The sequence below is a fragment of the Ranitomeya variabilis genome, chromosome 2, assembly GCF_051348905.1.
Source record: "Ranitomeya variabilis isolate aRanVar5 chromosome 2, aRanVar5.hap1, whole genome shotgun sequence".
In the NCBI taxonomy this organism is placed as follows: Eukaryota; Metazoa; Chordata; class Amphibia; order Anura; family Dendrobatidae; genus Ranitomeya; species Ranitomeya variabilis.
This window is the reverse complement of record NC_135233.1, coordinates 73,952,031-73,974,380: the sequence shown is the minus strand read 5'-3', so window position 1 is coordinate 73,974,380 and position 22,350 is coordinate 73,952,031. Positions and strand designations below refer to the sequence as shown.

Below are 22,350 nucleotides of genomic sequence, written 5' to 3'. Positions count from 1 at the left end.
CCTGAAACACACAGACAGGGCAACTAAGGAGTGGCTCCGTAAGAAGCATTTCAAGGTCTTGGAGTGACTTAGCCAGTCCTCAGACCTGAACCCAATCGAAAATCTTTGGAGGGAGCTGAAACACAAAGTTGCCCAGCAACAGCCCCGAAACGTGAAAGATCTGGAGAAGATTTGTATGGTGGAGTGGATCAAAATACCTGCTGCAGTTTATGAAAACTTAGTCAAGTACTACAGGAAACATCTGACCTCTGTAATTGCATACAAAAGTTTATGAAGTTCTGTTTTTCTATTGCATCAAATACTTATTTCGTGCAATAAAATGCAAATTAGTTCTGTAACAATCATACAATGTGATTTACTAGATTTTTTTAGATTCTGTCTCACAGTTGAAGTGTACCTACAATAAAAATGAAAGATCTCTCCATTCTTTATATGTGAGACATATAGCCGCAGCGACTCAAACATAGTATTCAAGCACGCCGGAGATACTCTGTTAGCCCCCGAACATGCTTGCATATCACCTCATCTGAGCACATTTGCTGAACACTAAACATTATATAAACATTAAGAAATAATATAATCTATTCCACATAAAACAAAGCCTCATATAGGCATGTAAAAAAAATTGATAGATAGATAGGAAGGATATATATATATATATATATATATATATATATATATATATATATATATATATATATATAGATAGATATATATAGATAGATATATATAGATAGATATATATAGATAGATATATCCTTCCTATCTATCTATCTATATATATATATATATATATATATATATAAATAATTTGTTAACAAGAGATGAGGTTAGTACAGAGAATTGCCCCCTTTAGGATTAGTCATTAAAGGCTTAGCGTTGAAAAACTGATCATCAATTACAGGGGTCCTACAAAAGCAGCACGACGTGGTTAACTCCGCTAGTGACACTCAAAAATTGATGAAAGAAAAAATTGAATATAAAATTGTGAAGATATAAAAAATAGAAACAAAAAATTCCTATTTAAAATGTTTTATTATATAGAAAAGATATACTGTACAAAAAAAACCCACATCAACCTACATTACTACAACCTAATGCCCCGTAATAGAGGACCAATTAAATATCAACAATGCCATAGATAAAATGTTTTTTGTTCATCCAGTCTCATAAAAAATAAGTAAGACATGAACAAACAGTTTTATGTACCCAAAAATGGTACCAATAAAAACTTGAACCCGCAATAAATACAAATAGGCTCACACTACTCTGTAAGAGGACTCTTTGCCTTACTTGTAACATCTAGCAAATTTTGGGAATTTACGGATTTCGCAATACCCACCTTTACACATTCAGGAGAGTAGGATACACTCAGGCTGCTGATGTCGTCACTTGGCAAATTAATATTTTGCAACCGTCTCTGTACTTCCTCCTCAATATACGCATGTATTCTGGGTAAACAAAAATACATTAATCAGGCAGTCGTGAAAGTAAAATTCCGCTTCTAGGGCTATAAGGGCAAAACAAGCTTTCTTCTATGTTTAAGACTAGCAATTTACACTCTTATAAAGTGTTTAAAAAAAGAAAATGCAATCAAAACGTGATATTTGTCTGCAATATCCACTTACAGCACTGGCACCAGGCAATTTAGATATAATCACATAAATACTTTAAAAGCTGAGAAAATTACATTTTTTTACTACAATATTTCATTTTCGAGTACAACGTGGAATAACAATACTCTTGCCTAAAACGATAAAAGCATTCAGGCACAATATGTGGTTATTATAGCCGTTGCCATGTTTTGCCATGCTTACTTAGAGGAGGATTTCAATGTGATTATATACCTGTCATCAGTCAATTGAAGTAAATGCGACTGAGATTTCACTGGGCTAGCTGGAGAGTTGGCCAGGGACGGCTTTTCTTCAAGGGTTCCCGACAGATTTTTTGAAAGGGGATCAGTCACTATCTTCTGTTTCAACTGCTGGATTTCCTGAGATAATCTGCATGGGATCCATAAAACAATGGCAAAAAACAAACAAAAACAAACAAAAAGACAGCTTTAAAAGTATTCAAAGTGTGAAACTATATCTTGTAATAAAACTATGGCAAGAAATTTAAGCCCAAAATGTCTCATTCACAAGTATTATAAAGAGTTAATTCCTAGTGTATTGTTATTGATGGAAGTGCTTTGATTTCCAAGTACCTGACCTCAAGTGATATCAAGATAAAGACCTATACACTGCCCCCAAAAATGAAGGGAACACTTGCACATCTATAATATAACGCTGGGAGCGTCACTCTGTCTGAAGCCTTTATAGACTGCGCAAGCGCCGGCGCAGTCTGGACCCCACAGAGCGACGCTCCCAGGAGATCGCGGTATGCGTAAGCACTGAACGCACACCACGATCTCCAACGGAGAAGCAGGGACGTGCCGGGAGGGTGAGTATGCAATATTTACCTGTCCTCCGTTCCACCGATGCGCGCTACTCCGTCCTCACCTCCTCTGCCTCTCAGTTCAGAGGGCGCGATGACGCGCTTAATGCGCGCAGCCCTCTGACTGAACAGTCACAGGCAGAGGACCACGGAAGACAGAGAGGCGCGCAGCAGTGGAACGGGGGACAGGTAAATCTAGCAAGTGCCAGGGGCCTGAAGCAAGCGGCGACTCCGGCACTTGACCCCCACAGCGTGCCGGTGTCCCCGCCTGCTCAGGCCCCCAGCGCTCGGCGCCCAGCACAGCCGCCCGCACTCTCAGCACCACCCGGCACAGCCGCACTCACCACCGCCACGCACAGCCGCCCGCACTCAGCACAGCCGCCCGCACTCAGCACAGCCGCCCGCACTCAGCACAGCCGCCCGCACTCAGCACAGCCGCCCGCACTCAGCACAGCCGCCCGCACTCAGCACAGCCGCCCGCACTCAGCACAGCCGCCCGCACTCCGCACAGCCGCCCGCACTCAGCACAGCCGCCCGCACTCAGCACAGCCGCCCGCACTCAGCACAGCCGCCCGCACTCAGCACAGCCGCCCGCACTCAGCACAGCCGCCCGCACTCAGCACAGCCGCCCGCACTCAGCACAGCCGCCCGCACTCAGCACAGCCGCACTCGGGCAGTAGAGCTGGAGAGAGAAAGATGAGAACAACATATGGCAGAATGGAAACAGGAACAGGCAGAATGGGTGCAGTACATTACAACAGAATGGGGGCACAGGATGGGAGCAGCACATGACAGAATGGGGGCGCAGGATGGGAGCACCACATGACAGAATGGGGGCGCAGGATGGGAGCAGCACATGACAGAATGCGCACAATGGCAGCAGCACATGACAGAATGGGGGCGCACACATGACAGGATGGGGGTGCAGACTGGGAGCACATGACTGGATGGGGCGCAGGATGGGAGCACATGACAGAATGGGAGCAGCACATGACAGAATAGGGGCACAGGATGGGAGCAGCACATGACAGAATGGGGGCACAGGATGGGAGCAGCACATGACAGAATGGGGGCGCACACACATGACAAGATGGGGGTGTAGGATGGAGCAGCATATCACAGGATGGGGGCGCAGGATGGGAGCACATGACAGGATGGAGACGCAGGATGGAGCAGCACATGATAGGAGGGGGGCGCAGGATGGAACAGCACATGACAGGATGGGGGCGCAGGATGGAACAGCACATGACAGGATTGGGCCGCAGGATGGAACAGCACATGACAGGATAGGGGCGCAGGATGGAACAGCACATGACAGGATTGGGGCGCAGGATGGGAGAACATTACAGGATGGGGGCGCAGGATGGGAGCACATGACAGGATGGGGATGCAGGATGGAGCAGCACATGACAGGATGGGGCGCAGGATGGGAGCACCACATGACAGGATGGGGGCGCAGGATGGAGCAGCACATGACAGGATGGGAGAGCAAGATGGGAGCAGCACATACCAGGATGGAGACCATATACCAATATAAATGCTCGCCACCCGGGCGTAGAACGGGTTCAATAGCTAGTCATAGAATATAATAGTATAGGCTACTTTAACTTCAGGGATATGAATCTGAACAGTTATGGACCATAAGAGATTGTCACTTTCTTTGGTGCAAATTAAAAGGGACAACAAGTACACAGGAAAGGCAACAGCAAGACAACCGCTAATAAAGGAAGAGCTTTATTCCCTATCCTTCCCAAAGGATTCTTGTCTAGCTTTGCTAGTGTCACTGTCACTACTGGTAACATGAACCCATTCAGGTTGCTCACTTACTCCAGCTCCCCCTTACCAGAATTCACAAGAAGATTTGCTTGTGTCTCAATAATAAGAGGCTCAGAAGCATGGAGCAGATATCAGGAAATTATCAGCTACACAGGGAGAATCTGTCCACTGTCTGCTCTTCTGTGAATACCAGAGGAAGAGCATTATAAGAGCTGTATAAAATGACCTCCAGAGGACTACTAGTGTGCAAGTTTCTGACTAAACTGTCAGAAACAGATTTGGTAAAGGCTCAAAGTTCTGTAGTGGAACCTTTGTTCCCAGCTGAACACCATACTGTTTCATGACCGGTTTTGGTGGTGGGTCTGTGATGATCTGTGAAGGCATATCATTGGAGGGTTTCACAATCCTCCATGAGATAGCCTACAGTACTCTCACTGCTTTTAGGTGCCTGGATGCAAACCACAAAGTCAATGTAAGACCTTACACTCGTGCATTAGACTCCTCCTGGTGAAGGACAATGTCCGTCCTTATGTATATCAGAGTGTGCAGGCAGTTCCTGAATGACGAAGGAGCCAATGCCATTGGTTGTACCTCACCTTCTATGAATCTAATTGAAAATATTTGGGTCATTATGTATCAGTGCTTCAGACAACGCCAAGCGGCGCCACAGACTGTACAGGAGCTAAATGATGTCCTAATCCAGATCTGGGAGAAAGTCACCATCCTCCATCTTATCAAGTCATGCCCAGACATTGTCAGCTGGCACTTTGGAGACATAAGTGCTAACGAGTCAAAAGAGGAATATTTTTTACTTTGATTTTTGTGGTAAATTAAAATCCAGTCCTCAATTTGTGTATATACAAAATAAAATAAGCAATAACTATAATAATATATTCTTTGATAAAAAAAAACAAAACACTGCATCAGATATAAACTACCGGTATATGGATAACATGAAAGAATTACTGCAAATTATATTGCTGAATAATTAATATATTCTTAATCTTATGACTAACATGTTACCAAGAGGTGATACATACTATAAAATATACTTTTCTGAAAGTTTTATAAGCTATATTTCCATCTCATGAATTAACTTACCGCTCTGTGTCTTGTTCAAAAGCCTTTTGCTCAGCTTCAAGACTTGCCTGCAGACCAGCATGTTCCTGGCTGCTGTCCATTGCAGCCAGTTTTCGCTTCTGCTCTTCTATCTCCACGTCTATTGTAGAGTGCTTTTGGAGTGCTGAATGCCTTCGCTCCAATTTAGCAACTGCTTGCTCCAAGGCCTCCCTCTGCTGCTTCTCTCTGGACTCAAGGATTTCTTTTTCCTTTTTTCTAACTTTCTCTTCCTGGCGAGCAATATTAGCAGTAAAATCGAAAGTTTCTTGGAGCTGTTGTAGTTGGTCACTGCTGGCTCTGAACTGTGCAAGCTGATCAGCCTTTTCCTCAATTTCTTTCTCAATCTGATATAAAGTTTTGTCTAATCCAAGCAAGCCACTGTCCAGTATCTCAGAAGCCCTCTGCTTTTCCTCCATCAATGCTGGCAAATGGTTGTCCTTTATGTACTGAAGTTGCCTCTCCTTACAATGTACCCTGTGTTCAGTTTGCTTGATCATATCACGCTCTTCACTCATGGGAGTTGAAGTCAAAGAACCATCATCTTCTCTATTGAGATCCACATTCAAAAGTTTTAATCTTCCAAGAGTATCGTGATCGCCGATTATTTCATTTTCTAAGCTTTCCTTCTGTTGGTTTAAATCACCAACTAAACTGGACAATTTCTCTAGCTGCGTCCTCTTAAATGTAGTGTATTTCTTTGTTGCTTTTTCCACCTCATCTGGATCTTCTTCTCCTTCAGACCTAGCTTCCTTAGCCCGGAGAAGATCCTCCCTAACATCTTCAAGAACCCCAATCTCTTCTTCAAGCCTCAGGAAATCTCCTCTTTTGAGAAGTTGGATCATTTCTTGCTTTTCTCGAAGTTGTTCCTCAAGACGGAACACAAGTTTCAGTTGTTCCTTCTCTTGCTCTTCCAGCCTTTTCTTCTCTACTTCTAGTTTCAGATATTGCTCATCTTTCTCCTTTTTTAGTTTGTCTAGTTCTTTGAAAATCTCAGTTTTCTCCGCTTTCTCTGTACTATGAAGTTCCTGCAGTCTCTGGAGATCTTCTTGGACCTTTGCAAAAGATTCTTCTTCTTCTTTCTTCTTTTGGCGTTTTATTTCATGCTGCTCTCTCAGTCTCTCTTCTTCGAAATTCTTCTTTTCAGCCAAAAGATCTTGAAGTCTGGTTTCAATGTCCATGCTTCTTCTCTTTAGGCTCTCCTCCTGCTTACGGATTTGTAGTTGAACAAATTCAGTTTCTTTGCGTTGAGACTCAACTTCTTGTTGCATTTTTTCCAGTTCAGCTTTTTCTGTTCTCTGCTTGTCTTCCATTTCTTTTATCATTTTCCTAAATGATGCATATAGGCAAATATTTAATTAATATTAACATTTATACGTATATATATTATAAATACACACATACGTATATACGTACACAAACTTTTATACCTTACTACATATTTATGGTCAAAAGTAGATTGCAGGAAGAGCAAACTTTTGAAACTTTAATAAAAAGACTAGAAAAAGCAATTATCTGCTTTTAACAATTGAACATGATCTTCACTGTTAAAGGGTCAAAAAGGAAGTAAAAGCAGACCAAGAAAGTCTACTGTACAATCCCTCGTCAGATCCCATTGTCAGTAATCAATAGCCAAGTATACCTTCTTATTTCTTAATGTCAGTTCTCAGGCCTCTCTCATAACTCAAGTGCCACTAACAATAATGATGAATACAACTTTCTGATTCTGACATAGTTCTTTCCTAAAAAGGATACTGAACTTTTTTTTATATATAAAGGGTCATAGCTTTCACAAAAGATATGTAACTTTTATCTAACAGAAAAAAACAAGTTTACTATATCAATTATAAGTTAAAAATGTTAAAGGGAAAAAAAAAGTTTACTTTAAAACATGTAAAAATTACCGTTCTGAGTAAACTACATTTACTCAAATGTAATTTCCAAATTTGTAGTCGGTTCAATTAAATATTATTGAGACCTCCAATTGAGACACATCTCCTTTAACCATTTCCCGGCAGGGCAATTTTTTTGCTTTTGCACTTTTTATTGTCTCCCTTTCTTCCAAGAGCCATAGCTTTTTTATGTCTCCATTGACAAAAGTACAAGGACTTATATTTTGAAGGACAACTTGTAGTTTTGAATGGCGCCATTCATTCATTTTACCATCCAATCCACTGAAAAATCAAGGGAAAAAATCCAAGTGCAGTGAAATTGCAAAGCAAATAAAAAATTCAATACCACAATTTTATCTTGGGTTCTGTTTTTATGGTATCCATTTCCTGGTGAAATTGACTTGTCAACATGATTCTTCAGGTCAGTAAGACTACAGTGATAAACTGAGGGCATGTGTACAAAATAATATCTTAAAATTGGAAGAAGCTAGCAAATTATAAGTGGAACCAGCTTCAGGTACCGGTGGCATTTTTTGGATATTTTTTAAAGCAGAACTCCAGAGTTTATAGTTTTTGTCAGGGCTGGCGTGGTGCTTCTAATGAAAGGTCTCTACCTCTACTCTTATACTCACCTGCCACAGTCTTCACCATTTTTCGGCGCTGCTTCAGTCACACAACACCATCTTATGACCACAGCTTCTGACTGGCTGGAAGTCAGACGTTACGTGATAAGCTTTCAATGTAAGTCTATGAGAGCCAGAACAAGCCTCTCAGACTTGTAGTGAGTTACGACCTCCAGCAACAAACGCTGGAGCAGCCGGCAGACCACAAACTACTGGAAATCTGCCCCGATAGAAGGTGAAGACAGCGGCATCACTTCATTACTTCATTAGAAGCATCAGTTTTTGCAGTGCAATAAAAACCAACAAAAACACTGGAGCGCCGCTTTAAAATGCTACAGAAGACACCAGGCATCTGCTCGCTCTGTCCTTGGTCTGTCCATTGATTTTTCTTTTTTATTTAGTTTGAGGCATTTTCCAAACGACAGACACTCGAAGAACAATGGTCATATCACTTCATTTAACAGTTTTGCATCTTTTGGAACCTCAAGCTGTGTGAGGGCTTTTTTTTGTGGGAATCTGATGTTTTTATTGATACCATTTTAGGATAGATACCGTACTATTTTTATGTAGAATTACAGAGACTAAAAACTACATACAATAAAGTTGCAAAAGGTTTTGAGGAAGTTCACTGGTTTTACCTATGATGAGATGTTTCTTGTGTGGCTCCTTATTAATGGCATACTTTTTTATCCTTTTTATAGGCCATCAATTTAACCAGTTGATATTTTTTCACTAAGTGGCTGGATTGCTTTCTAATTACTAATACATTTCAGATGGTGTCATGACTTTCCATGGCTTTTTGCACCTCTCTTTGTGTGTTCAATACTTTCTTAATTTATCATTTCTAATTACACAATTTATGGACATTATAGTTTGATTTTTTTTTACCTGTGTGGATTGGACGGGTTGTTACAGACATCTGGTGAGAATTTCATCTCAATAGCACCTTTAACCCCTTTCTGACGTTGGACGGGATAGTACGTCCGACGTCAGAAGCCCTGCTTTGAGGTGGGCTCCAGCGGTGAGCCCACCTCAAAGCTGCGACATATCAGTTGTTTTCAACAGTTGACGTGTGCCCGCAATAGGCACGAGCAGAATCTAACTAGTTAAATGCCACTGTCAAACTGACAGCGGCATTTAACGACCACTTCTGGCCATGGGGCCGGAAATACGTGCACCGCTGCCCCCGTCACGTGATCGGGGGTCAGCGTTGCGTCAGCATGACAACCAGAGGTCTTCTTGAGATCTCTATGGTTGTTGATGCCGGATTGCTATGAGCGCCACCCCGTGTTTGGCGCTCATAGCAATGCAGTAATTCTACTAGATAGAGGCGATGCTCAGATCGCACCTATGTAGCAGAGCCGATCAAGTTATGGCAGCTTCTAGCCTCCCATGGAGGATATTGAAGAATGCCAAAAGTAAAAAAAAATATGCGATTAAAAATATGAAAAAAATAAATAAAAAACAAATATAAAAGTTTAACCCCTTAGTGACAGAGCCAATTTGGTACTTAACCCCTTCATGACCCAGCCTATTTTGGCCTTAATGACCTTGCCGTTTTTTGCAATTCTGACCAGTGTCCCTTTATGAGGTAATAACTCAGGAACGCTTCAACGGATCCTAGCGATTCTGAGATTGTTTTTTCGTGACATATTGGGCTTCATGTTAGTGGTAAATTTAGGTCGATAATTTCTGAGTTTATTTGTGAAAAAAACGGAAATTTGGCGAAAGTTTTGAAAATTTCGCAATTTTTACATTTTGAATTTTTATTCTGTTAAACCAGAGAGTTATGTGACACAAAATAGTTAATAAATAACATTTCCCACATGTCTACTTTACATCAGCACAATTTTGGAAACAATTTTTTTTTTTGCTAGGAAGTTATAAGGGTTAAAATTTGACCAGTGATTTCTCATTTTTACAACAAAATTTACAAAACCTTTTTTTTAGGGACCACCTCACATTTGAAGTCAGTTTGAGGGTTCTATATGGCTGAAAATACCCAAAAGTGACACCATTCTAAAAACTGCACCCCTCAAGGTGCTCAAAACCACATTCAAGAAGTTTATTAACCCTTCGGGTGTTTCACAGCAGCAGAAGCAACATGGAAGTAAAAAATGAACATTTAACTTTTTAGTCACAAAAATGATCTTTTAGCGAAAATTTTTTTATTTTCCCAAGGGTAAAAGGAGAAACTGGACCACGAACGTTGTTGTCCAATTTATCCTGAGTACGCTGATACCTCATATGTGGGGGTAAACCACTGTTTGGGCGCACGGCAGGGCTCGGAAGGGAAGGAGCGCCATTTGACTTTTTCAATGAAAAATTGGCTCCAATCTTTAGCGGACACCATGTCGCGTTTGGAGAGCCCCCGTGTGCCTAAACATTGGAGCTCCCCAACAAGTGACCCCATTTTGGAAACTAGACCCCCCAAGGAACTTATCTAGAAGCATAGTGAGCACTTTAAACCCCCAGGTGCTTCACAAATTGATCCGTAAAAATGAAACAGTCCTTTTTTTTCACAAAAAAATTCTTTTAGCCTCAATTTTTTCATTTTCACATGGGCAACAGGATAAAATGGATCCTAAAATTTGTTGGGCAATTTCTGCTGAGTACGTTGATACCTCATATGTGGGGGTAAACCACTGTTTGGGTGCACAGCAAGGCTCGGAAGGGGAGGCATGCCATTTGACTTTTTGAATGGAAAATTAGCTCCAATCGTTAGCGGACACCATGTCGCGTTTGGAGAGCCCCTGTGTGCTTAAACATTGGAGCTCCCCTACAAGTGACCCCATTTTGGAAACTAGACCCCCCAAGGAACTAATCTAGATGCATAGTGAGCACTTACAACCCCCAGGTGCTTCACAGAAGTTTATAACGCAGAGCCGTGAAAATAAAAAATAATTTTTCTTTCCTCAAAAATGATTTTTAGCCCAGAATTTTTTATTTTCCCAAGGGTAATAGGAGAAATTGGACCCCAAATGTTGTTGTCCAGTTTGTCCTGAGTACGATGATACCCCATATGTGGGGGTAAACCACTGTTTGGGCGCACGGCAGGGCTCGGAAGGGAAGGCACACCATTTGGCTTTTTGAATGGAAAATTAGCTCCAATCATTAGCGGACACCATGTCGCGTTTGGAGAGCCCCTGTGTGCCTAAACATTGGAGCTCCCGCACAAATGACCCCATTTTGGAAACTAGACCTCCCAAGGAACTAATCTAGATGTGTGGTGAGCACTTTGAACCCCCAAGTGCTTCGCAGAAGTTTATAACGCAGAGCCATGAAAATAAAAAATAATTTTTCTTTTCTCAAAAATGATATTTTAGCCCACAATTTTCTATTTTCCCAAGGGTAACAGGAGAAATTGGACCCCAACAGTTGTTGTCCAGTTTCTCCTGAGTACGCCGATACCCCATATGTGGGGGTAAACCACTGTTTTGGCACACGTTGGGGTTCGGAAGGGAAGTAGTGACGTTTTGAAATGCAGACTTTGATGGAATGCTCTGCGGGCGTCAGGTTGCGTTTGCAGAGCCCCTGATGTGCCTAAACAGTAGGAACTCCCCACAAGTGACTCCATTTTGGAAACTAGACCCCCAAGGGAACTTATCTAGATGTGTGGTGAGCACTTTGAACCCCCAAGTGCTTCACAGAAGTTTATAACGCAGAGCCGTGAAAATAATAAATGTGTTTCCTTTCCTCAAAAATATTTTTTTAGCCCAGAATTTTTTATTTTTGCAAGGGTAACAGGAGAAATTGGACCCCAAAAGTTGTTGTCCAGTTTCTCCTGAGTACGCTGATACCCCATATGTGGGGGTAAACCACTGTTTGGGCACATGCCGGGGCTCGGAAGGGAAGTAGTGATGTTTTGGAATGCAGACTTTGATGGAATGGTCTGCGGGCGTCACGTTGCATTTGCAGAGCCCCTGATGTGCCTAAACAGTAGAAACACCCCACAAGTGACCCCATTTTGGAAACTAGACCCCCCAAGGAACTTATCTAGATGTGTGGTAAGCACTTTCAACCCCCAAGTGCTTCACAGAAGTTTATAACGCAGAGCCGTGAAAATAAAAAATAATTGTTCTTTCCTCAAAAAAGATGTTTTAGCAAGTAATTTTTTATTTTCACAAGGGTAACAGGAGAAATTGGGCCCCAACAGTTGTTGCCCAGTTTGTCCTGAGTACGCTTGTACCCCAAATGTGGGGGTAAACCACTGTTTGGGCGCACGTCGGGGCTTGGAAGGGAGGGAGCACCATTTGACTTTTTGAATGCAAGATTGGCTGGAATCAATGGTGGCGCCATGTTGTGTTTGGAGACCCCTGATGTGCCTAAACAGTGGAAACCCCTCAATTCTAACTTCAACACTAACCCCAACACACCCCTAACCCTAATCCCAACTGTAGCCATAACCCTAACCCCAACACACCCCTAACCACAACCCTAACCCCAACACACCCGTAACCCTATTCCCAACCCTAACCCTAGTCCTAACCCTAATCCCAACCCTAACCACAACTGTAACCCCAACACACCCCTAACCCTATCCGTAACCCTAACCACAAGCCTAATCTTAACCCTATTTCCAACCCTAACCCTAAGGGTATGTGCCCACGTTGCGGATTCGTGTGAGATTTTTCCGCACGATTTTTGAAAAATCTGCAGGTAAAAGGCACTGCGTTTTACCTGCGGATATACAGCAGATTTCCAGTGTTTTTTTGTGCGAATTTCACCTGCGGATTCCTATTGAGGAACAGGTGTAAAATGCTGCGGAATCCGCACAAAGAATTGACATGCTGCGGAAAATACAACGCAGCGTTTCTGCATGGAATTTTCCGCACCATGGGCACAGCGGATTTGGTTTTCCATAGGTGTACACGGTACTGTAAACCTGATGGAAAACTGCTACGAATTCGCTGCGGCCAATCCGCTGCGGATCCGCGGCCAACCCGCTGCGGATCCGTGGCCAATCCGCTGCGGATCCGTGGCCAATCCGCTGCGGATCCGCAGCCAAATCCGCACATGCCATAACCCTAACCCTACCCCTAACCCTACCTGTAACCCTAACCCTAGTTCTAACCCTAACCCTAGTTCTAACCCTAACCCTAGTGGAAAAAGAAAAAAAAATATTTTCTTTATTTTATTATTGTCCCTACCTATGGGGGTGATAAAGGGGGGGGGGTTATTTATTAATTTTTTTATTTTGATCGCTGTGATAGAACCTACCACAGCGATCAAAATGTACATTGTAGTGAATCTGCCGGCCGGCAGATTCGGCGGGCGCACTGAGCATGCACCCGCCATTTTGGAAGATGGCGGCGCCCAGCGAGGAGACGGACCGACACCGGGAGCCTCGGTAAGTATAAGGGGGGGGGGGGGGAGATCGGGGCACGGGGGGGGGGGGGGGGGCGTCGGAGCACCGGGGGGTGACATAGGAGCAGGGGGGGAGCGGGCAGGAGGACGGGGGAGCGGAGCACAGGACGGAGGGGACCGGACCCCATAACGGAGGACTGGGGGGGCGATCGGTGGGGTGGGTCACTTCAAGTTTTCCAGCCATGGCCGATGATATTGCAGCATCGGCCATGGCTGGATTGTAATATTTCACCAGTTTTTTAGGTGAAATATTACAAATCGCTCTGATTGGCAGTTTCACTTTCAACAGCCAATCAGAGCGATCGTAGCCACGGGGGGGTGAAGCCACCCCCCTGGGCTGAAGTACCACTCCCTATGTCTCTGCAGATCGGGTAAAATAGGAGTTAACCCTTTCACCCGATCTGCAGGGACGCGATCATCCCATGACGCCACATTGGCGTCATGGGTCGGATTGGCACGGGTTTTCATGACGCCTACGTGGCGTCATGGGTCGGGAAGGGGTTAATGACCGAGCCAATTTTTACAATTCTGACCACTGTCAGTTTATGAGGTTATAACTCTGGAACGCTTTATCGGATCCCGCTGATTCTGAGATTGTTTTTTCATGACATATTGTACTTCAAATTAGTGGTGACATTTCTTCGATATTACTTGCGATTATTTATGAAAAAAACGGAAATATGGCGAAAATTTTTTAAATTTTGCAATTTTCAAACTTTGTATTTTTATGCCCTTAAATCAGAGAGATATGTCACAAAAAATATTTAATAAATAACATTTCCCACATGTCCACTTTACATCAGCACAATTTTGGAAACCTTTTTTTGTTAGGTGTTAGGGAGTTATAAGGGTTAAAAGTTGACCAGCAATTTCTCATTTTTACAACACCATGGTTTTTTTAGGGACCACATCACCTTTGAAGTCATTTTGAGGGGTCTATATGATAGAAAATAAACAAGTGTGACACCATTCTAAAAACTGAACCCCTCAAGCTGCTCAAAACCACATTCAAGAAGTTTATTAACCCTTTACGTACTTCACAGGAACTGAAACAATGTGGAAGAAAAAAATGAACATTTAACTTTTTTTTTTGCAAACATTTTACTTCAGAACCATTTTTTTTAATTTTCACAAGTGTAAAAACAGAGCTTGGAAGTGAAGGAGCGCATTTGACTGTTTCAATGCAGAATTGGCTGGAATTGAGATCGGACGCCATGTCACGTTTGGAGAGCCCCTAATGTGCCTAAACAGTGGAAACCCCCCACAAATGACACCATTTTGGACACTAGACCCCTTAAGGAACTTATCTAGATGTGTGGTGAGCACTTTAAACCCCTGGGTGCTTCACATAAGTTTATAACGTAGAGCCGTGAAAATAAAAAAATCACATTTTTTCTACAAAAATGATCTTTTTGCCTCCAAATTTTTATTTTACCAAGGGTAACAGGAGAAAATGGACCCCAGAAGTTGTTGCACAATTTGTCCTGAGTACGCTGACACCCCATATGTGGGGGTAAACCACTGTTTGGGCGCATGGCTGAGCTCGGAAGCAAAGGAGCGCCATTTGACTTTTCAATGCAAAATTGACTGGAATTGAGATCGGACGCCATGTCGCGTTTGGAGAGCCCCTGATGTGCCTAAACAGTAGAAACCCCCCAAAAGTTACCCCATTTTGGAAACTAGACCCCCCATGGAACTTATCTAGATGTGTAGTGAGAACTTTGAATGCCCAAGTGCATCACAGAAGTTTATAATGCAGAGTCGTGAAAATAAAAAATATATTTTTTTTTAACAAAAAAGATTTTTTAGCCCCCAAGTTTTTATTTTCACAAGGGTAACAAGAGAAATTGGACCCCAAAGGTTGTTGTCCAATTTGTCCTGAGTATGCTGGTACCCCATATGTGGCGGTAAACCACTGTTTGGGCGCATGGCTGAGCTCGGAAGGGAAGGAGCGCCGTTTTGGAATGCAGACTGATAGAATTGTCTGCTGGCGTTGTGTTGCGTTTGCAGACCCCTAATGTACCTAAACAGTAGAAACCCCCAACAAGTGACCCCATTTTGGAAAATAGACCCCCCAAGGAACTTATCTAGATATGTGGTGAGAACTTTGAATGCTCAAGTGCTTCACAGAAGTTTATAATGCAGAGTAGTGAAAATAAAAAAATATTTTTTTCCCACAAAAAAAGATTTTTAGCCCCCAAGTTTTTATTTTCACAAGGGTAACAGGAGAAATTGGACCCCAAAAGTTGTTGTCCAATTTATCCTGAGTACGCTGATGCCCCATATGTGGGGGTATACCACTGTTTGGGCACACGGCAGAGCTCAGAAGGGAGGGAGCACCATTTGACTTTTTTAGCGCAAAATTGTCTGTCGTGTTTGGAGACCCCCTGATGTACCTAAACAGTGGAAACCCCCCAATTCTAACTCCAACCCTAACTCCAACACACCCCTAACCCTAATCCCAACCCGATCCATAATCCTAATCACAACCCTAACGATAATCACAACCCTAACCCCAAAACAGCCCTAATCTCAACTCTAACCATAACCCTAATCATAACCCTAAATCCAACACACCCCTAACCCTAATCTCAACCCTAACCTCAAACCTAACCCTAATCCCAATACACCCCTAACCCTAATCCCAACCTAACCATAATCCCAACCCTAATCCCAACCGTAACCCTAATACCAACCCTAATCCAAACCCTAACCCTAATCCCAACTCTATCCCTAACTTTAGCCCCAATCCTAACCCTAATCCTAATTTTAGCCCCAACCCTAGCCCTAACCCTAACTTTAGCCCCAATCCTAACCCTAAATTTAACCCTAACCCTAGCCCTAACTTTAGCCCCAACCCTAAGGCTACTTTCACACTTGCGTCGTGTGGCATCCGTCACAATCCGTCGTTTTGGACAATAAACGGATCCTGCAAATGTGCCCACAGGATGCCTTTTTTGCCCATAGACTTGTATAACCGACGGATGGCCACACGTCGCGTCCATCGTGCACTGGATCCGTTGTGTTTTGGCGGACCGTCGTCACAAAAAAAGTTCAATGTAATCTTTTTTTGTACGTCGCGTCCGCCATTTCCGCGCATGCGTGGCCGTAACTCTGCCCCCTCCTCCCCAAGACATAGACTGGGCAGCGGATGCGTTGAAAAACTGCATCCACTGCCCACGTTGTGCACAATTTTCACAACGTGCATCGGTACGTCGGGCTGACGCATTGCGACCGCCCCGTACCGATGCAAGTGTGAAAGAAGCCTAAGGCTACTTTCACACTAGCGTCGTACTCGGCCCATCGCAGTGTGTCGGGCCGACGTACCGACGCTAGCGTTGTTTTTTTTTGCGGTCGCCGGTAAACAGTTAATTACCGGCGATCGCAAAACAGGGGTCGGTAAAAACCGACCCCGATCATGTTCTTTGGGGTCTCGGCTACCCCTGGCAGCCGAGACCCCAAAGATCTTCCGGGTGCCGGGCGCACTGCGCCCGCCATTTATTCCTGGAAAAAAGATGGCGGCGCCTATCGGGAGCCACGAGGAGCACCGGCGGAGATAGGTGAGTATTGGGGGGCTATTGGGGGCCATCGGGGACACTATTTCTCTGTCCTCCGATGTGCGATCACATCGGAGGACAGAGAAATTAAATGGCAAATCGCGGGTTTTTTTTGTTGCGACCGCCGGTAAATGGTTAATTACCGGCGATCACAACTCGGGGGTCGGTAAAAACCCCCCGAATCATGTTCTCTGGGGTCTCGGCTACCCTCGGCAACCGAGACCCCAGAGAAAATCCGACTCTGGGGGCGCTATTCACTTTTTCCACAGCGCCGTTAATTAACGACGCTGTGGTTTAAGTACACTTAGCGGCCGCCGTTAAAAGGCGTATCGGCGGTCGTTAAGGGGTTAAATCACCCCCTTTTCGCCCCATTCAAAACAAAAATAAAATCAAACAGATATATTGTTATCGCCACATTCAGAATCGCCCGAGCTTAGCAATAAAAAAAGGATTAACCTGATCGCTAAACGGCGTAGCGAGGAAAAAAAAAAGCCAGAATTACGTTTTTTTTTGTCACCGCGACATTGCATTAAAATGCAATAACGAGCGATCAAGAGATTGTATCTGCACAAAAATGGTATCAGTAAAAAGGTCAGCTAGGCACGCAAAACATAAGCCCTCACCCAACCCCAAGTCACGAAGCTTGCAGACGCTACGGGTCTCAAAACTGCATAATATATATATATATTTTTTTAAGCAAAATTGGAATTGACATGTTTGGTGTCTATGAACTCGTAATGACCTGCCTGGAAAATCATAATGGCTGGTCAGTTTTAGCACTTTGTGAACCTAGCAAAAAATGCCAAACAAAAAACAAGTTTGGGATTGCACTTTTTTTTTTGCAATTTCACCGCACTTAGTTTTTTTTCCCTGTTTTCGAATACATGACATGGTAAAACTAATGGCATTGTTCAAAAGTACAACTCGTCCAGGAAAAAATAAGCCCTCACATGGCCAAATTGAGGGAAAAATAAAAAAGTTATGACTCTGGGAAGGAGGGGAGCGAAAAATGAAAACGGAAAAAAACTCTGGTCATGAAGGAGTTAAAAATATATTTACTTACAAATGAGTATTGAAAAAAGTCACCATTTCTCTATCTGCAGTTACAATTTTTTTGGGGTATGATATTTACTAGGTTATTTCACATTTTGATAGATCAGACTTCTACGTTCATGGCGATACTAAATATGCGTATTTATTTATATTTAATGGGGCAAAAGGGGTGTGATTCAATTATTTTATATTTTAAAACTTTTGTTTTTAATTTCTCTTTTGGTCCCCTTGTGATCGTCCGATTGCCTATACTATATACTGCAATACCACAGTGTTGCAGTATATAGTGAACATCACGGTCTCCTATGAATACCAGCCACATTATAGGGGCACTATCATGGCAGCAAGTCTTCAGCAGCCCACAGGAACCCATTGGCACCCTGCGATCGTGCCGAGAGGAGCAGCAATGGGAGCATCAACTAAATAAAATAATCAGAACTTTTTGTTATTAAAATTCTCTACCTCATGTTAATTAGATCACTTTCTTGTTTTTCTACTTGCAGGATACAAACCATAATTATTTTATTCACTGTACTTTTGACAATTATGCTCTCTATACTTTACTTTTTTTTTTTCTCTAAACTGTTACTTTGACCAAAAAAGTTCCCTCTTCCTCTATGCTTCATAAATGGCACCAATTTTTTTTTTTTTTGAGTGCTATATGTGGATCTTTAGGGCTTTTGTTTATTTAGTGCAAATTTCCCCCTTTCAATTGCAAAAAGTGACATCCATGCAGAACCTACACAAAAATGTTCATGCTGTAAATTTACAATTCTGCACCGTAAGTCAATTTCCGCACAGAAAACATGCGAATACGATTTCCTGAAATCTCATCGATCCTGTATTATGTGGTCGTTTTACTGGACACAAATCTATCCTGAAAATCCACACTAATTAGCAATGTGTGAACTTAGCCTTGATGTTAGAAGCATGACCGAAGCGGTTACCGCTTTGTACCGTTGGGGCACACATGTTCTCCTTCCCTCATAAAATTATAGCAAATGTCATGGATAAGCCTAAACATAAGTACAGGGAAAGCAAGGATCTTTAATCTTAACACAGCAACCTACTAGGCAACCCAATATGATGCAAACGGCAAAATCTTTTTCTGTGCTGCAGTTTTCTTCCGGCATAGAGAGAAGGGCCGCCATCAGGGCATTACTGGGGAATGGGGCCCAGTGAGCAGAAGCAAAGAGGGGGGGCCCGGACTGGGTGAGACAAGATGCGCAGCTGGCACTAAGTCAGCACAGCTGAGCCACTGCACCTATGGCCTGACAGTCACCCATAGCTGCAGCTACTTACATTATATGGCCGCCAACAGAGGCCTTTGTTCCTAAGCTGCAGGCATGTCCTAGCCCTTGTAGCACATTGTATGCAGGCGTTGAGGGCCTGAAAGTGATAATTTGCGGTGCACGCCCGAAATGTACGTGATATGGTTTTGATGGGAACTGTTAATTTGTGATTGGTGAGGATGTCGTGCAGAACTGGAGTTTTTCCAAGAGTAGGCGGTGGGGCTGTGGAAGGGTCGAGGGGTGGAGGCGGAGCTGGGGTGGGGCCTAGGCAGAGTCTCACGGGGGCCCGAAAATGTTCCCAGTATGGGGCCGTGATATTGCTGGTGGCAGCACTGGTAGAGAGAACCCATTAAGTAATGTTCAGATGGAGCAGATATGTTGTACAGACTACCTGACTGGGCTTCAAAAGCATTACAATATCACCAAAATGGATGGGATATTACTAAACTACATCAACATGGTGTAAATAATGGACCAGCAATACCAATATTAAATCTACCGAATGTCAATTCATGCTTTGCGGGTGAAATCTGTAATAAATCCGCATCAGAATCCACAATAAACCCGCACTAAGAAAATGTTTAGTTTGAAGGGGATTTGCGGAAGATTAGCAGTGCGACATTTGTAAGTGTAAAGTACCCTAGGTGAATCTTCATAAATAGCAGGTTTTTTTTCCCCCAAATCCCTTCCATTAACTTGACTGGGATTACTTTAGGACACAGCACATGGGGTCCCACAAGTTCCATTCATTTGAATAGGACGGACCCAGAACTTGCTAAGGATCTGGAGCCAATAAATCAGTCTCTCGCAAGATTTGGATGTATAAGCGGGTCCACACTTCTCCTTTTGTGCACATTTTGGGATACGGATTATGAGTGACAAATATTGCTGCTGTTTTCAAGAAAATGAGTGTAAAATGCTGCATTTGACAAACATATTTCTATATCCTTGCAGAGTCAAAATGGTTCGAGGACAAATGCATTTGCAGTGTAAGCAGGAACACTTTCAACCCAAAGTACGCGATCCTCTCTGAATTATTCAAATGTATCCTGAGATATGCTTTTAAACTATTTTCTTTGCTGGTAAAACTCTAAAGTAATGGATGTGTAGGCACTTGCACAAATTCAGAGATTTGCAAGTGAATTCTGACTGACATATCTTTATGTTTTCTATTAAAAAAGGAGACAGCCATCTTTTGATTTGCGATATAAAGTACTACTTTGGAAACTGCATTCAGATTAAGGGCCTAATCTCAAAAATTGACAAACTGCACCAATTTCTTCATGTCTTTCTTCTAAATGGATTTGGGTTTTCAGGGCCACACGGCACACAAGAATGTGAGGGAAATTTCATGAATAATGCTTTGGAACATCAAAGAGAAAAGGTGAAATGAAAGTAGCCGTTGGCTGCAGAATAACTTTGCAAAATAAAATTTAAAATTAGGTTCAAATTTAACAGAAATACAGGGGCTTGCAAAAGTATTCACACTTTTTACCTTTTACCTATTTTGCTACATTACAACCTGTGTTTAAACATTTTTGTAATCTAATTTGTGTAAGATGCATCAGCATTAAATAGTCTAAGTTGGTGAAGTAAAGTGAGATAAATATTGGCATAAATTAAATTTATGGGACTAAATAACTAAAAATTGGCTTGTGCATATGTATTCACCCCCTTTTGCTATGAAGCACCTAAAAATTCTTGTGCAAGCAATTCCCTTTGTAAGTCACATGCTTAGTGAAAGGAAGTCCACCAGCGTGCAATCTAAGTGTCACATATACACTCACTGGCCACTTTATTAGGTACACCTGTCCAACTTCTTGTTAACACTTAATTTCTAATCAGCCAATCACATGGCGGCAACTCAGTGCATTTAGGCATGTAGACATGGTCAAGACAATCTCCTGCAGTTCAAACCAAGCATCAGTATGGGGAAGAAAGGTGATTTGAGTGCCTTTGAACGTGGCATGGTTGTTGGTGCCAGAAGGGCTGGTCTGAGCATTTCAGAAACTGCTGATCTACTGGGATTTTCACGCACAACCATCTCTAGGGTTTACAGAGAATGGTCCGAAAAAGAAAAAAAATCCAGTGAGCGGCAGTTCTGTGGGCGGAAATGCCTTGTTGATGCCAGAGGTCAGAGGAGAATGGGCAGACTGGTTCGAGCTGATAGAAAGGCAACAGTGACTCAAATCGCCACCCGTTACAACCAAGGTAGGCCTAAGAGCATCTCTGAACGCACAGTGCGTCGAATTTTGAGGCAGATGGGCTACAGCAGCAGAAGACCACACCGGGTACCACTCCTTTCAGCTAAGAACAGGAAACTGAGGCTACAATTTGTACAAGCTCATCGAAATTGGACAGTAGAAGATTGGAAAAACGTTGCTTGGTCTGATGAGTCTCGAATTCTGCTGCGACATTCGGATGGTAGGGTCAGAATTTGGCGTAAACAACATGAAAGCATGGATCCATCCTGCCTTGTATGGAGCATCTTTGGGATGTGCAGCCGGCAAATCTGCGGCAACTGTGTGATGCCATCATGTCAATATGGACCAAAATCTCTGAGGAATGCTTCCAGCACCTTGTTGAATCTATGCCACGAAGAATTGAGGCAGTTCTGAAGGCAAAAGGGGGTCCAACCCGTTACTAGCATGGTGTACCTAATAAAGTGGCCGGTGAGTGTATATGTCAGTATATTCACTTTACCTTTGCGGAAAGCCCACAGTGGCTGCGAAACCATTAAGCAAGAAGCACCACTAACCAAACACCACGAAGACCAAGGAGATCTCCAGACAAGTCAGGGGCAAAGTTGTTGAGCAGTACAAGTCAGGGTTGAGTTATAAAAGAAAAATATCTGATGATAAAAAAAAAAAATCTCTTCCCTATGGAGAACTATCAAATCTATTCTCATCAAATGGAAAGAACATGGTATTACAACAAACCTGCCAAGAGAGTGGATCCCACCAAAACTCACAGCCTATGCGTGGGAGGGGGGGGGGACAGAGTGGCATTATCAGAGAAGCAGCACAGAGACCAAAGGTAACCCTGAAGGAGCTGCAGAGTTTTCCCAATCAAAGACTGGAGTATCTATCCACACGACCACAAGAAGTCGCACACTCCATAAAGGTGGCCGTTATAGAAGAGTGTGTAGAAAAAAGCCTTTAATTGCACACAAAAATTTGCCAAAAGACATGTGGGAGACTCCCCAAAATGTATGGAGGAAGGTGTTGTGGTGAAATGA

General features: G+C 42.9%; 1 protein-coding gene across 3 annotated transcripts in view; it reads right to left on the bottom strand.

Moving 5' to 3' along the window:
• The window catches only part of KIF16B (kinesin family member 16B), a 376,655-nt gene that overhangs the window by 140,997 nt on the left and 213,308 nt on the right, over positions 1–22,350 (bottom strand). For all 3 annotated transcript variants that reach the window (XM_077282562.1, XM_077282563.1, XM_077282561.1), the window contains 3 exons: positions 5,314–6,657; positions 1,848–2,003; positions 1,343–1,451 (listed from right to left, as the gene is read on the bottom strand). In XM_077282562.1, the coding sequence (XP_077138677.1) occupies positions 1,343–1,451; positions 1,848–2,003; positions 5,314–6,657 (1,609 nt within the window). The remainder of the gene's footprint in view (positions 1–1,342; positions 1,452–1,847; positions 2,004–5,313; positions 6,658–22,350) is intronic.